Here is a 17205-nt window from a genome sequence, read left to right as displayed (position 1 = left end):
AGAATTCAGATTTTTCTGTGGAGTGGAGTGCAAGGCCATACTGGATTTTGTTTTCAGGTTGATCTTTACTGATGGAGATTTTGGATAACTGGCTCATTTCCACTCAACTTGGAGGGGGTGGAGTGGTCACTGAGGACTGTGGCTTTAAGAACTTTACTGGTAAACACTTCTTTGTTTCAACATGGGAGGATCCTGCAGATTCTATCCGCTGCACGGACCAGTAATTCTTGATATAATAATTGTATGTTGTGTCAATAACTTGCTTAAGTACTGGCAGTAAGATTCTTAAAAAGGTGGTAGTGCCACCTAGGTGGTTATTATGGAATGATAAAAGGAGGGAATGTAATATTGAAGAGTTAATTTTCTCTGCTGATTGCAAGAAATTAAATGCCCTGGGGGTACAGCTGTGTGTCTTTGCCTTAAAGGTGGAATGTGGGAGGTTTACATTCCCATTCCTTGCCATTCAGGGATGATTTACATTGTCATCATCACCTGTTCAAAATCAATAACAACATTATTGTTGGAATTCTGACTACTCCCTGCAGTTAAAAAAATACCATTCACACCAAATCTAGCCATTAAGGGATGATTTATATTACATTGTTTCTGGAGGTGAGATGATCACGGCATTGTATCTTGAGTGGCATGTGACTGTAAGGGAATGACTGGGGGTTGCCTTGTGGACATTGCTAATTATGATATAAAGATTTTGAATAAAGGAAGGCCTGTTTCCTTTGTACGGAGAGGGATTTTGCCACAACCCTGTAAGCCCTGCGAGGTGTGTGTTAAAGGTTCCTCCAGAAAGTTTGTACTGTACTCTGCTTAATAAAATTTGGCTGTTGTTCACAGAAGTTGGTGTGTTGCTGTTGCACCAAGTGTGTAAGGACCTCAGGAAGACAAAGAACTTAACAAGGATGTGAGTTACTCAATCCAGTCTTCCTAGCCTCTGACCTGCTCTTGTAGCCACTGCACTTATGTGGTGAGTAAGGTGAGTTTCCGGTCAATGGTAATCATTAGGTTGTTCATAGTGGTGGATTCAGTGATGATAATATCATTGAATGTCAAGAGGTCGTGGTTGAATTGTCTCTTATTGGAGATGATCATTGCTTGGCATTTGTTTAGCGCAAGTATTGCTTGCCACTTGTCAGTCCAAGCCTGGATATTGTCCAGATGTTGTTGCATTTGAAACTGGACTGCTTCAGTATCTGAGCAATTGTGAATGTTACTGAAAATTGTGCAATCATCAGCGAACATCCCCATTTCTGACCTGGTGAAGGAGGGAAGGTCATTGATGAAGCAGCTGAAGAGGTTTGGCCTTGGACACTACCTTGAGGAATTCCTGCACAGATATCCGGAAGTTGAGTGGAGATGAGGAGCTGAGTTTGCCCTTGATTCCTATTGATTCCATGTTTGCTTGGGCTCATTGATGCCACACTTGGTCTAATGCAGTCTTGATGTCAAGAGTTGACATTCTCACCTCACCTCTGGAATTCAGCTCTTTGATCCATATTTAAACATGGATTTAGGAACTGAGTGTTTCTGGCAGAATTCAAACTGTGCATCATTGGGCAGGTTATTGCTGAGCAGGTGCTGTTTGATAGCACTGTTGATGACACCTTCCATCATTTTACTGACGATAGAGAGTAGACTGATGGGGCAGTAATTGGCCGGGTTGGATTTGTCCTGCTTTGTGAGTTCAAGACAGAGCTGTGCAAGTTTCCACATTGTCGGATAGATGTTGGAACTGTATTGGAGTAGCTTGGCTCAGGGAGGGGCAAGTTCTGGAGCACAAGCCTTCAGTAAAATTGCCAGAATGTGTCATGGCTCTTGCCTTTGCAGTATCCAATGCCTCCAACCATTTCTTGATATCACATGCAGTACATTTGGCATTTGTGAGTTCATATTTTTATTGACCCATTGATATATGATGCTAGTATTAAGCATTTTCTGTCTATTACTCTCTTACTCTCACATTGAGCAATAATCAATGTGGAATGTTCACATTTATACTTATCCCCTTATGTTGATTGGTCCTATTTAATACTGGTATTAATATCCTGGAAGGAACTGGAAAAGTGAAACTTTACCATAACGAATCCCATCCCCATTCCAAACAATGTACAGCAAACGTTTCATTAGCTGGCACCTATGGGTCCACCAGCAAGGAAGTGGTTGAACAAGAGGTCCAAATAATCAACATAAAAGCACACATTAAGTAATAGAAATGGAATGCAGGGTAAGACATGCCACTGTAATAATTACAGAATAAATCACATAAATAATGCCACTTTGCCTTAATTAAAACTTGATGGCAGAGAGCCTTCTCATTCCAATCCTCAACTGACTACTCAGATATCATGGAGAACATGATAATACAGTAAATGTCCAGTATTTCAGGTATATAATTTTTGCGTTTAATGAGAGTGCTGGTTCATAAGTGCTGGTTAAGACAGGTTGATGTATTTAGTATGATAGGTCTATTATAATTTGATTAATTTCCTTGCTAAGCTTATCGTCAAAGTGAAATCTCTACAACTGATCTGTCAATATTCAATACTTTGGAGAGGGTCAACAGCAACTTCAGGAAACCCAAGCCTGGTTGTTCGAGGAGATGGATTTGTAGGGTATCCCTCTCAACTAGGCGCTATCCATAATGACCTCTTCGAGAAAGTGTGTAAGAAGGCAGTGTCTTTACAGGAAAATGATTTTAAACACTTTAGCTTCAGAAATTTGAATTACATTCATGGTAACCTTGGACAACATTTTCAGTGGAAGTAGAATGGTTATTATGTTAACTTGTTAAAAAGGAGATCTGAATTGTGAATGACCAATTTAAAGAAATCACACAAGATTCCATGCTTTAAGACTTTTACAACATCAACTAAACATTACTTCATAGGCACTACTGCACCAAACTATTGCCATTTTCACACCCTCGAACTTCCACATCACTTTTCTGGGATAGTACACTCTCTGCAGAATTGTGCAACCTTGTATCTAGCTTCAAAAAGGCTCATTTAAGTCTGTTTCGAAGTCCCAATATCTAATGAACATCAAACTCTCTTCCGTTAGTCTTCAAAAAAGCAGCAGCATGGTTCACTCTGGTGATTCCTTCCTGTAGCTATGCCAGAACTAACCATCCATTGTCTCTAAATTTCCATTTGTTCATATCGTTGAAAGTGTACATCTTCCCACCTGCATATTGTCTACCAGCAAACAGAGAAACAACTTTGCTCCCTCCAATGGAATCATATAAAACCCATATTTTGTAAGCTCTCTGAAGGACATTAGTCAATCAGATGTTTTTAACTACATTTCATGGTGATTGTTCCCTGATACTAAATGCCAATGTTCCTCATTTCTTACGTTGGAAATTTTCTTCAAACTGGATGATTTGTGCAAACACTCTACTCAGTTTGTCCAAGTGATTCTCTCATATAACCTGTTGGAACCCATGGCTCTTCCAACTTATTTACATTCATTCATTCTGTTATGCACCTGGCCAGACCCCCTCAAAATATTTTAAGAAGGTAGCCTAGACCCTAACGTTTTCTTATTTTAAAGGCAGATATAAAATGAATATTTCAGATGTGATGCAGCTGGTCAAACCACTCGGCTTTAAGCAAAATAAGAATTTATTTCAACACTACAATTGAAACATGAACAAAAGAAAATGGAATTTAAAATAACTTAAGTATTGGAAACTTAACTGACCTGACACAGCAACTTAACTAAGGAGCTGTTCCAATTCCTGTAACATCTCATAAACACACCCCTTGGCAAAAGGTAAATTCAATCATGGGTTCTTAAAGGCAGGAAAGGTTCAGGGAAAAGTCAGTCAAGAATCATCTGTTGAAGTTTGGAACCTTTCTGCACTGTAGCAGTTTCAGTGACTGCTACAACTAAACCAAACTGAAAAAACCTGAACTGACAGAACTAGCCACTCCCCTGCCATTATTAAAGTAGGCATTACAGCACCTCTGCCTTTATGACCACTCTTGAAAAAAACACAGGACAAAATAACCTTTTTAAAGTGACAGCATCATCACAATTCTATCAGTAATTTAAGTCAGAAAATGCCACAGCTGGTTAATCCCACCATTACTGAAATTGTCCTCTTCCACTTGTGCTGCAATCTATTGACTGCTCACAATTGTCAACCTTAATTCACCCAAGGTACGAAGAGGTTATGAGTAAACTGAGTATATATTTATGGGGGAAAACTGGAAAAAAAACCATGTTTACAGCGATTAAACCCTGGAAAGACACTCACTACAATTACAATAGAGAGGTACCTTTTATAAAATGATACCTGTCAGTGGGTACTTTAGCTGATAGAGTTAACAGAACAATTCACATATCAACATAATTCCATATACTTAAATAAACATGTGATGGAAAATAACCTGAATCACGTACCTGTTCTGAAAAATAATCATCCAAAGCTTGCTGGAAGCAAGGGTGCTGAGACGTTTTATAGACAGTTAAAGTTTCCAATGGAACACCTGAAATTAGTGCAGACTTTTGTAAATTGAAAACAAAAACATTGTAAAAGCTCTGATGAAGTACACCTCCTCTTTATGTACACTATTCTTTGTAGAAGTAGAACAGATTCAATTAACATTCCTTCTTTCAATATTAATTGCAACCAATACATCAGCAAGAATTGATTCTTAGCAAGTTTGCAACGTTAACCTGTGTGTTACAGCAAACTTTGTGAGAAAAACTCATTAAATTATTTGAAAACTCTGGAAAGAGGGTGCTAGATAGAAAATAGGCTTTCTGAGAACTAGATTTAAATATATCCCAGATAGTTGGGATTAGAATTTCCTAGGAGAAAGTGAGGACTGCAGATGCTGGAGATCAGAGCTGAAAATGTGTAGCTGGCAAAGCGCAGCAGGTCAGGCAGCATCCAAGGAGCAGGAGAATCGACGTTTCGGGCATGAGCCCTTCTTCAGGAATTAGAATTTCCTAAGTTTACTTGCTGTAAGGTTCCACGTCTGTGTAAATAAGTTGTAGATTAAAAAACAACAATCGTACACGATTGCAAATTACATTTAATGAAAGGAACATAATGCAAACCATAAATCAGATGTGTCAATTTTTGTGTCTGAATTCTTAATAGGCATTTTGAATGTGCAGCATTCATTGTTTATCCAAGAGAGTTATATGGATGTGTAATAGACACAGTTTTAGAAACAGTTGAGTAGCTGTAATGTCGAATAGCTGGAGTGCTGAATAGACTAAGTCTGAATCATACTGTAACTGGCCAAAATTTGAAGGTTATTTAGGGAGAATGTGAGGGGTAGAAAATTCTGCTTCTGCTCATTCTTTCTCATTTCCCATATTAATGAATTACTAATGTTCTGAAAATGTTTGTGGAGGCTAAGTATAGCAGGAATAGAATGAAGCATTGAGAACAAAAAGGAATATGAAAACAAATACTGCATCAACTAACAATATATAATATTCAATCTTAAACATGAAAATACCATGGATGCTGCATTACTGAAACAAAAATAGAAAATGCTGGAAATACTGGAGGCCTGCAGGTCCTGCGGACAAAGAAAATGAGTTAACATTTCAGATCCATGACCTTCCATCAGAACAGAGAATGATTAGAAATGTAATTCATTTTGAGCATTGAAAGAGAAAGGATAGGAAAGAGCACATAAGCTAAATTTTGTGATAGATTGGAAGGGTAAGAATAATTAATGAGTGGAAATTTCCCATTTTCAGTGAGCATGTTTTGGAGCAGAAAATTCATGGCATTTGGTCTGCCATGGCTCTGAGCAACTTTTCTCACATAAATTTTCCACTTCCCCTCATCAATTATGTGCTCTTGGGCACCATTTTCTTGGAATGACACAGCCAGACAGGCTGACGTGTTATCCAATGATAGGATCTTTTGTTGTTTAAGCTTTTGGTACCATATTTAAGCACAATTGCATACCACTTCAGAAGCTTCAAGCCAGCACTGGGCCCTCATAATGTGATGCTTTACTGTTATCACCATGGACATAACATGGAGGAAAGCTCCCTCCTGACTTCACAGAGAAGCATCAGGAGACCTTGGTGGACAAGGTAGTGGAGAGGATGGCATTGCAGCCTGGATCAGTGGTGTGTCCTGGTTCAAGCAGAATGCCCAGCTGTGCAGGAAGACAGCTAATAATCTTCTGCAGTCTGCATGGATAAATGTCACAATACTCTCTCCACTACCTCACCCTCCCAAGACCACCGCTCACTCTAATTCCGTCACCATACACACATCTCACCAAGGCTCAGGACTACATGTCTCAAATCCATTATATTTACTCAAATGCTCTCACTCTCCTCAAGTTCCCAAACTACAAACTGATCCTGGTCTGTGTACCTCCTATTCACTCAATGATCCTCATGATCCCTCCTGCCTCTGCTTCACTAGGAACTGCTTTTTCATTCACTTCCATCATACTCAATCATTCTTTTTGTTTCTTTGAAAGAAAACTTGATCCACACCCTTGGACTGATGTCTCCACAGCATCTGATTAGTTTACCCGTCATCATCAAACTTGTTGCACTTGACCTGCAGGACTGACCATGGCAAATCCTCTCGACTGGAATAGGACTCACTGTGGTAGTAATTCCTGATTGACTGTAGCCCCTCTTCATCCCACTATGGACTGTTCCGCTTTGACTTTCACATATGACTAATTTTTTGAAGCACATGCAGTGCATTTGCTGTGTAAACTGTTGGAACATACTGCAGGATGATGTTTCAAAAGGACATAAGGATTAGGAGCAAGAGGGTATGATTCAACCCCTTCAGCCTGTTGACGTAGCCCGGTGCTGTAAAATGATATACCCACCCTCTTAACTGTTTAGTGCTCCTCACTGTGACAAACTGACTATCTATGTGCTAGAAAGCAATGCAGATTACAATGACTGGCAGCCTATAACTGAGTACTAAAGACCTGTGTATTAATAAAGCAATGTGACCAATACAGAGGCTGACAACCCATAAGTCAGTAATGAAATCTGTGTGTGAGCACTACGAGATCAACCTAAGAACAGATACATGAGATGTGCACAAAGAAATCTGACAGAAGCATGCAAATCATCGATGTTCCTGACCTTCACGGTAAAATATTGAAGGACTGAAGTGGTGTGAGTATTGGTCTGAGAACAGATATGATGGTGTGATGATTTGCTGATGATAACTTGTGTGAATGAAGGGCCAACGAGGATAGTGGCCTTGGAGCAAGTAGATTTTCTGAGGAGTGGCAAAAAAAAGATGGTCTTTTTTCTTTACATTAATAAAAAGCTCTGCTTCTGATTCTGATTACAGATTCTACAAAAATGTGCAGTGCACCTTCAATCCAACTATGCCCTTGTAGTGCAGGAAAGTTTGGGGAGGCATACCATGCTCCCTTTCTCATGGCAGTAAATGTTGTATTCTGTAATTTAAATGTCCAGCAGCACAGACATTAGGACAGCTTCTAATGAATGGGTAAGGATGTAAAGCATGTGTGAGGTTCTGATATCAGAAAGATTGGGTGACAGGTGGGTGGAGTGCCAAGATACAAGTTGGGAAGATTATTAGGTAAGCGACTGACTGCTTAGGGTAGGTATGAGTGTGAAGGGGTATATGGTCTGACAAGGTGAGTGGACTGCTTGAGAAGAATGACCTGCAGGAAGCCAAGGCTAGAAGATTCAGAAAGGTAGCAAGGTGGAGAATTAAAATGACAGATGACTGGTAGCTCAGGTCACACTTGTGGACTTAAGGTGTTTCACAAAGTAGACATGCATTACTCTCTATAATGTAGGGAAAAGTAGGAAGTGGTCATAAGTATAAGTATACAATTTTAAATTCTTTATTTATGTAATTCAAGTGAGAACAGACTTAATGAGATGCAGGTTCTTATTTAAAAAAGACAATAGAGATCCAAGATGGCGGCGACTCAGCAAGTCTGAGTCTACAGAGCCCTTCCCAAAGCCTGGGAAAAGTGGGTTTCCTGCCCCCACCACACTTGCCAAACCACCCAAAAAATTTCTTTAATCTTAATTAGCTGCTGAATATTATATTTAAACAGTCTAATACTGAGTGGATAATGAGTAAATCAAAGGGACCCCGCAGCTCTCAGAAAACAAAGACCCCTCCCCCACCCTCCTCTCCTCCGGCTGCAGCTGATGTAAAAACAGGCCTTATAGAGATGATTGCTAGATTGGAATTGACACTCATCAATTTCATCGCAGAATCCCGACAGAGATGGAATGCATTCGAAGAAAAGCTGCAGAAACAGAATCACTCTATCGGAGAATTGCAGGGCCGAGTGGAGGGGGCGGAGTTAAAGGCCACGACCTCCGAGGCTGCAGCTCAAACAGCTGCAGAACAGGTGCGAACCCTCCAGCAGAGAATCAGGGCCTTTGAAATCTACATGGATGATATTGACAACAGAAATCGGAGAAAGAATATTCGGTTGCTGGGCCTTCAAGAACAAGAGGGGAAAGGACAGTTAGCAGCATTTCTGGAGCGATGGCTGCCCCAGCTTTTAAACCTGGGGGCTGAAACTGACCGGGTAAGGGTGGAGTGGGCCTACCGGGTCACAGTACGCGGATCTGGCCCAAACCAGCGCCCACGCCCGGTCCTGTTCCGGCTGCAGAGTTATAGGGAGAGGCAGATACTCCTGGATGCCTCCAGAAAGCTTGGAAAGGATCCTAAAGCTATGATTCATGAAGGATACAAGATTATGTTATTTCAGGACTTCACCCTGGCTTTGGCACGAAGAAGGAAGGCGTTTGATGAGGTGAAGAAATGTTTAAGGGACTTAGATATTCAATACACCTTACGCTACCCAGCGACGTTATGCTTTACCCACGAAGGATCCGAGTATAATTTTAGATCATCGGAAGAGGCCAAGAAACTTTTAGACTCGGTTAAATAAATCGTAAGAGACAATTTATGTTGGCTTGCCTCTCCCACACTCCGTGGGGAGAAATGGATACTTTATTCTACTTTACTTTTGCCTCTGGGAGCGGGGTTGTCTTCCTTGCTATGTTATTATACTTAACTGTAATCTGTTGGAGTTGTAATTTTATAGTTATGTGTGTTTGTACGTGGCATTGATGCTAGCAGATATACTCAGGTATGGGTGGGGAGGGGTGGGGGTGCGGCGCTCACTGTTAACTCTAGCTCGGTATTATATCTAAATCCTATTAAGGAGCGCCCGGGTTGAGGGTGGGACACTGTTTGGGAGAGGATATGGTGGAACATTGGAAAGGTAGTAAGGCCCCCTGAGAACAAGGGGGAAGATCTCCATTCAAACATGTTTAATTTTTTTTTGTTCTTATTGTTTGGAAATAGCTTCCTTTTTATCATACTGTTATGAGTGTATTAGAGAACATTTTCTCTTATTTGAAGGATGTAAGCGACTCAACTATACACTCTGGATGATTGTGGATTAGTTGAATTTTGATGATTATATATTTAAGATCTATTTTTATATTAATGTTTGTGCTTGAAAATTCTGCTTATTTTTATAAATTTGTCAAAATGTTAAATTCCCAATAAAAATATCTATAAAAAAAAGACAATAAATGTGTAGAAGATGGATCTGCGTCTTAACATTTCTTCATTAAGACTGATGGATTTCGATGAAAGGTCACTACAAAAACATTATTCTAAAGATGCTGACTGGTGTGCAATATTATTCCAGCATTCTTTATTTCATTATGCATTTCCAGTGTGAATAGATTTCTTTGTAACTCAGAAAATTAAAATGTACCTTTTTCTCTTAGACATCTGGGAAGTATCTCTCTTTTTAGAGCACCACAAGGAAACAGAAGAGGCAGGGAATTTGAAGATTCTTCTGCAGAAATGAAAACAAGATTTTTCTTTAGAAATAAAGCTCTAATACGTTCATCTGTGATGTGGAGATGCCAGTGTTGGACTGGGGTGGACAAAGTCAGAAATCACATGACATCACATTATCGTCCAACATGTTTATTTAAAGTCACAAGCTTTTGTAGCAGTGCTCCTTCGTCAGGTGAAGTGTGACTTCACCTGGTACCATGGGACTTCTGACAATTTTTATCCGTGCATGGTAATGCAAAGCACAATCAATATTGTACAAGCTATGAATATGAAATCACAAAGCCAATATGAATAGCCTGTTCCTGTGCTAAACATTCTACATAATACACCATAATGAAGTCACTTCAAGTAATATTGCCGCATAACTGCCAGTTCAAATCTTAATATTTCAGCTTGCATCGTAACAATAACGCGCCTCATCAGTCATGGCATATGTATTTCTTGATGTCATTGTATGTAAGTCACATGTATTGTCAAATTCCAACTGATATTAACGCTGTACAAGTTAGATCCCAGAGTGAAACCTGACTTGACAAAACACTGACTATACATTTTTTAAACCATGGAGGTCAGTTAGTGAATATATTCTCAAGAGTTTGTATTTTTTATGCAAATAATAAGATGTTTATTAAAAAAAAGACTTATTATTTCATTGACTTCAGAGCAAACACAGTTGTTCCCTAAATTCAGTTTTCAGTCATATGTCGGATTAATTAATCCTGCTTCCATTCTCTGGCAAATATCAATTGATAGACTTATTGAATTTCCCACCAGGTGTTGTAAAATCTCATTAAAAATGCATGTATACAAATAGGTCTCCAAACCTTCCAGCACCAAGCCCACAAAAACTTCAAAAATGTCTTCCTCTTATTAACACAAAAATACAAAAGACAAATGAAACTCAAAAATTATACACTATTTCTAAAAATATAACTATTTCTGTTTGTTGTTGAACAACAGAATGTCTCTACCATGCTTTAATTAAAAAGAAATGAAGACATAGCCCAATATATTTATCTTCTCACTTTCTTAGATAATAAGCTTTATTTTATTCTTTCATGGCATGTGAGTAAATTTAGCATTTATTTCCTATTTGTAACAACCTTTGAGAAGGTGGCTGTGTACTTCTTGACCAGTTACAGACTATCTGGTGTAGATACACCCGCAGTTGTTAGGAAAGAAGATCTGGGTTTGGTTCTGATTCCAGGAAGGAACACAGGTATAGATCCAAGTAAAGATGTCTGATTAAGATCAGTCTAATTATTAATTGTTAAGTTCTCAATAAGCAAAAATGGCTACATCCATAACATGTATGAACTGAATTTAAGTATTTTCTAAAATTTCACAAATTCTTAAGATTATTGTTCACTTACTGTTACAGATGTGTTCAGCTAGTTTTTCTGCATTTCCTGAGTCTTCTCCTTGTGTTACAAGACCAATTTCCTTTACTATTAAAAAAATCAAAAATATTTTTTACTGGCTGCTGTTACACATCAATCAGCATGATAGAAATGAAATGACTAAAATTACATAAGTCTACAGGAAATCCTATGGAAGTAATCTGTATACTCAAACTTGTGAACGCATCAGCCACAAGCACTGAGGCAACTTTCTTCCATGAGATAGTGACTCTTGGACAACATCACATTTTTTCAATCCATTTTAGGCTAGGTTTAAATATTTAGCTTTGTTTTTCTTTTGGAGTCATAGAGATGTACAGCATGGAAACAGACCCCTTGGTCCAACCCATCCATGTCGACCAGATATCCCAACCCAATCTAGTCCCACCTGCCAGCACCCGGTCCATATCCCTCAAAACCCTTCCTATTCATTTACCCATCCAAATGCCTTTTGAATGTTGCAACTGTACCAGCCTTCACCACTTCCTCTGCCAGCTCATTCCATACATGTACCACCCTCTGTGTGAAAATGTTGCCCCGCAGGTCTCTTTTACATCTTTCCCCTCTCACCCTAAACCTATGTCCTCTACTTCTGGACCTCCGCGTCAGGGAAAAGACTTTGTCTATTTATCCTATCCATACCCCTCATAATTTTGTAAACCTCTATAAGGTCACCCCTCAGCCTCTCACGCTCCAGGGAAAAAAGCTCCAGCCTGTTCTGCCTCTCGCTATAGCTCAAGTCCTCCAACCCTGCCAACATCCTTGTAAATCTTTTCTGAATCCTTTCAAGTTTCACAACACCTTTGCAACAGGAAGGAGACGAGAATTGCATGCAATATTCCAACAGTGGCCTAACCAATGTCCTGTACAGCTGCAACATGATCTCCCAACTCCTGTACTCAATACTCTGACCAACAAAAGAAAGCATACCACACTTCTTCAATATCCTATCTACCTACGAGTCCACTTTCAAGGAGCTATGAACCTGCACTCCAAGGTCTGTTTGTTCAGCAACACTCCCTAGGACCTTACCATTAAGTGTATAAGTCCTGCTAAGATTTGCTTTCCCAAAACGCAGCATCTTACATTTATCTGAATTAAACTTCATCTGCCACTTCTCAGCCCATTAGCCCATCTGGTCAAGATCCTGGTGTAATCTGAGGTAACCCTCTTCGCTGCCCACTACACCTCCAATTTTGGTGTCATCTGAAAATGACTAACTATACCTCTTATACTTGCATCCAAATCATTTATGTAAATGATAAAAAGTAGAGGATCCAGCACCAATCCTTGTGGCACTCCACTGGTCACAGGCCTCTAGTCTGAAAAACAACCCTCCACCACCACCCTCTGTCTTCTACCTTTGAGCCAGTTTTGTATCCAAACGGCTTGTTTTCCCTTTATTCCGTGAGATCTAACCATGCTAACCACTCTCCTATGAGGAACCTTGTTAAACGCTTTATTGAAGTCCATATAGATCACATCTACCACTCTGCCTTCATCAATCCTCTTTGTTACTTCTTCAAAAAACTCAATCAAGTTTGTGAGACATGATTTCCCAAGCACAAAGCCATGTTGACTATCCCTAATCAGTCCTTGCCTTTCCAAATACATGTTCCTCCTGTCCCTCAGGATTCCTTCCAACAACCTGCCCACCTCTGACGTCAGGCTGAATGGTCTATACTTCCCTGGCTTGACCTTACCATGTTCCTCTTAGAGAGAAGAAAGCTATGTGGATATTGTTTTTCAAAATCATAATGGGCTGAATAGAACAGAAAGGTCGAAACTGTTCCTGCTTGTACAATGATAAAGAACAACAGAGAGATTTAAAGTGATTTGCAAAGAAGCCAGGGTGATATGCGAGAAAACATTTTCATTCAGTGAGTAGTTAGGTTACAAAATGTACTGCCTGGAAGTATGGTAGAGGCAGATTCAACTGAGGCATCAAGAAGGCAGAGGATAATTATTTGAATAAAACTAATGTGCAATGGTATAGAGAGAAAAGCAGGAGGTAATGGTGCTCATTTGAAGTGGCAGAGCAGGCGCGATGGGCTGAATGGCCTCCTTCTGTGCCATAAGATTTCTGTGATTCTGCAATTCATTCTGACCATTGAGTTTACACCAGATCTTTCAAAGAGAAATCCAGCTAACCTCACTACCCTAATCTTTCCTGCCATCCCTCCATTCATTCCTCATCACGTATTTATCAAATTATCTTACTGCTATTGAATCTGCATCCATCACCCCATCAGTGGTTCATTCCGAATCTAACCATCAATTTAAAAATTTCATGTCACTGATGCCTATTCTGCAATCACTCTATAACTGTGGCCTCAGATTACCAATCTTTCACTCACTCCAGGTTTGATCCCTCGGTGCTGTCTAGCTAGCTGCTCTCAGCTAAAGAAGTAATTGGGCACTACTACGTCCTTGGGTAGGAGAAGGAAAAACATACAGGCACAACTACTATCAAGTTCACTTAATACTAGAAAGTACATTTGTGTGTATAGTCTGCTGACACTGACTGACTACATTCATTTTGATTAATAGCAACTTGTGTGAAATGTAGCTATCAAGCAACTCCATAGAACCCAGCAAGAGTAAAGGGTTAAAGAAGTCCATTTGCCTCAAGAATCAGGGTGTCTTGGCCATTGTACATAACTGTTACTATTGACTCAGATAGCGCATAATATTGTGCTACTTGATGATTTTAATCATGCAAGCATTAAGCTATAACTGAATGATTATGTGCTTGTGAGTGAGGGTGAATATTGCTTACAGGAGAGACATAAGGAAAAGACTTTTGCAAGCACAAATGTGACAGAAACAAGCACTGTGAAACAACAATTTCTTTAATATTGTCTTGGAGGCCTTGGTACAGGCAGTATTGAGAAGAAAGACTCCTGTTATTTCTATATCATGTCTTTAATGAAATAAAATGCCTCAAGGGCATGTCATGGGTTAAAACAATATTTGACTTTAAGTCACATGAGCAGATATTAGGGTAGAAAGACTTAGGTCAAAGAGGGAGGTTTTAAGAACTGTTTTAAACAAAGGAAACCAAAAAAAGATAGAGCTGTTAGAACAGGTCAATTAGCCCATTGTGTTTTCAGCAAGAGCAATTCAGCTTAATCCACTCCTCTCCTTCTTCCATGGCCTTGCAATTTCTTTCTCTTCCTTTTTATTCAATTTCTTTTTGAAAACCATGATTCAATCTGCCTCTACTGCACTATCAGGCATTGCATCCCAAAATCTAACATGCTGTGTATAAAAGATATGCCTGATGTTGCCATTTGTATTTTGCCATTCACCTTATACTGTAACATGGTGTTTGACTTTTCCATAAGATCGTGAATTTCAGAGCTGAGGACCAAGCAGCTTATTGTTACTAGATGATTCATTACAGTAGATATAAAATTCAGCTCTTTTTGAACTAACATAAGCATTTTAATGTGTAAGGCATTATTTTAAAAAGATCAAGTTGCAATTAACCTGCATAATGTAAGCCCTGATGCTTCCTGTTCAAATATCCTTCCATTATCTTAATTTTTCCCAACTGCTCCTTAATAGGCCTCTGACATTTTGAAAAACCTTAGCCCTTGCCTGACACCATGCCTCTTCCCACATGGCCAACCTTGAAGTGGTCTCACCATTTCTTAATTTTCTATCCAGTCTTAAAGTTCATTCTCAAGCTCCATATCCTCATCCTGCGAAAATTTGGTAGATGGCCTAGTAATTAAACTTTCAGCAGTACTCTGAATTGGCATTACAATTTGCAAGGTCAGGGATAGCCACTTAAAGTTCACTTTCACAATATGCAAATTTACCACAATACTCTAATTAATTATATTTGCTCTGACTATTAGCGCACATACATATATGGTTTGCAGGCCATTCTGCTACAATGCACATTTCATCAACGCAAATTCACTGTAACACAATTGATGAATCGGAGACGTTATTTCTAAAGTGTGAACTTTTAAAACATGTGTTGGTTGTAACACGATCACATTGCCAACACGTTAAACATTGTTTCTAAAGCACAATTTTCTATAATGCAGGTTTGCACAAGAACACAATGGTTGTGTTATAGAAGAGCTGATTGTACACAAAACTAAGTTTTCTTACCCAAATTGGCTGTAGATTTTCCTACAACATAGATAGATTTTTCATTCCACTTGTCTTTTAAGAGGTTATTATTCCATTCTATTATAAATAAAAATGGAGATTTGGAAACGTGATGAAATACGTTAAGATTTTTGATACAACATTCTATGTTTACGTCAACAGTCTTCCTAATCATTACTAAATCTAAGAATTCAAAATCAATGAAAAAAAATTAGGGAATATATTTATTATAGGAGAATTTATTATAGTATGCTTCAAAATATGTGTATATATAACATATGTACTACTTGTTGGATCCAAAATCATTTCATTGTATAATAATCTTTAAGCATAAAAACAATTATCATTCTTTTCCAACCCAGAGATGTAAGATTATGGTACTTCATACTTCATTCTTTACTCCAGATTACAGCAGACTAGATTTTGTAGTCAGCAGTGAAGCAATTCATATTTTCCAGATTGCAAATAAATGGTTTGGATACATACATTTAATTAATGTAAAAGCTAAAACTTTGTAAGTTTTAAAAATTTTAACATTATATGGAATTTCTCATATTAAATAAATTTGATATTTAAGCATTTAATTCGTTTTGTTTAGTAGAAAAGAACTTGTGTTTTGTTGAAAAAAGACACATTTGTCCAAGTTTTTTGTATTGCACTCATTGTGTCAATTCACAACTTTACCTGTTCAAGGGGGATACCAAGATTTACACAGCATGAGAGAAGCATTATGTTGGCCAGGAACTGCTCACACATAAAAACAACAGCTTGTGAAATCAGGTTACACAAGCCCCAGCCAGTTAGCAAGTGGCTTCTGATTGGAAGAGGCATTGCCATACGAGAGTTCGCCAGTTAATGATGATTGACAGGTAGCTGTTAGGCTTTGCTCAAAGTTTAAACAAAGCAGATTAACTCTGATTGGACAATCAACAACTGATTGTCACCAGTTTTGTAGATTTGCAACAGGCATGTTTGATGTTCTTTCTGACTGCAAATAACAGGACCTTGTGTATTGATATATGGAGCTTCTAGAACACGGAAGCGTGCCACACTATAAGCCTGACTAACAATTGTAAATGGGCTGTTAAGAGTAAATCTTTGCACACTCAGGAATCTCCTGCAAATGTTGTCCAATTGTGATTCTGCAATGCTAAAAAATATTGATTTTCACCTTAAATTTGTACTCTTGTGAATAGTTCAGATGGGTGCAAGATGAGTTCTTCAAAAATGTGCCATTTTTCAGCAATACTCAAATATAAAATAACTCTTTCAGGGATACTTAGCAGTAATTATGAATTTGTTATAGCATTAAAATCCTAGTTACAATTCATTTAATAAAATATAACTAAAGGATTTTTATAGGTTCACTATCACACATTTTGAACATAGGATCATTTCTAGATTTCCACATTTAATTGTGTTGATATTCCAAAAGTTGCCGTCAATTTCAAAGCAGTAATGACATTAATCGCTACTACGTAATCCAGTCTATAATGATGATTGCAATACTTTCTCTAATAACTGAGCAATTTTAATAGCAAACGACCATCATGAGCTAATAAAACAAAGAATTGTACATGCTGGACATCTAAACTAAAACCAAACAGAAATGACTACTCTAACTGAAATTTATTGTTTAAAACAAAGAAGAAAATTGTTTGATTTCATTTTCTGGCTCCATTTTTTTGTGGTTTTCAGAGACAAGGTTGATATATTCTAATGTAAACCAAATAATATTCAAAATATAAAAACATGACATAGGCAAAACCAGTACTGATGAAGAATCATCCTGAAGTGTTAATTTTTAATTCCCCAGTAAATGCA

General features: G+C 38.4%; 1 protein-coding gene across 3 annotated transcripts in view; it reads right to left on the bottom strand.

Moving 5' to 3' along the window:
* uros (uroporphyrinogen III synthase) overlaps positions 1-17205 on the bottom strand; it is a 47694-nt gene that overhangs the window by 7596 nt on the left and 22893 nt on the right. For all 3 annotated transcript variants that reach the window (XM_060841999.1, XM_060842001.1, XM_060842000.1), the window contains 4 exons: positions 15382-15459; positions 11227-11301; positions 9765-9848; positions 4420-4505 (listed from right to left, as the gene is read on the bottom strand). In XM_060841999.1, the coding sequence (XP_060697982.1) occupies positions 4420-4505; positions 9765-9848; positions 11227-11301; positions 15382-15459 (323 nt within the window). The remainder of the gene's footprint in view (positions 1-4419; positions 4506-9764; positions 9849-11226; positions 11302-15381; positions 15460-17205) is intronic.

The sequence above is a fragment of the Hemiscyllium ocellatum genome, chromosome 22 (genome assembly GCF_020745735.1).
Source record: "Hemiscyllium ocellatum isolate sHemOce1 chromosome 22, sHemOce1.pat.X.cur, whole genome shotgun sequence".
Lineage (NCBI taxonomy): Eukaryota > Metazoa > Chordata > Chondrichthyes > Orectolobiformes > Hemiscylliidae > Hemiscyllium > Hemiscyllium ocellatum.
Note: the sequence above shows the minus strand (reverse complement) of the source record. Positions and strands in the feature narration are given on the sequence as shown.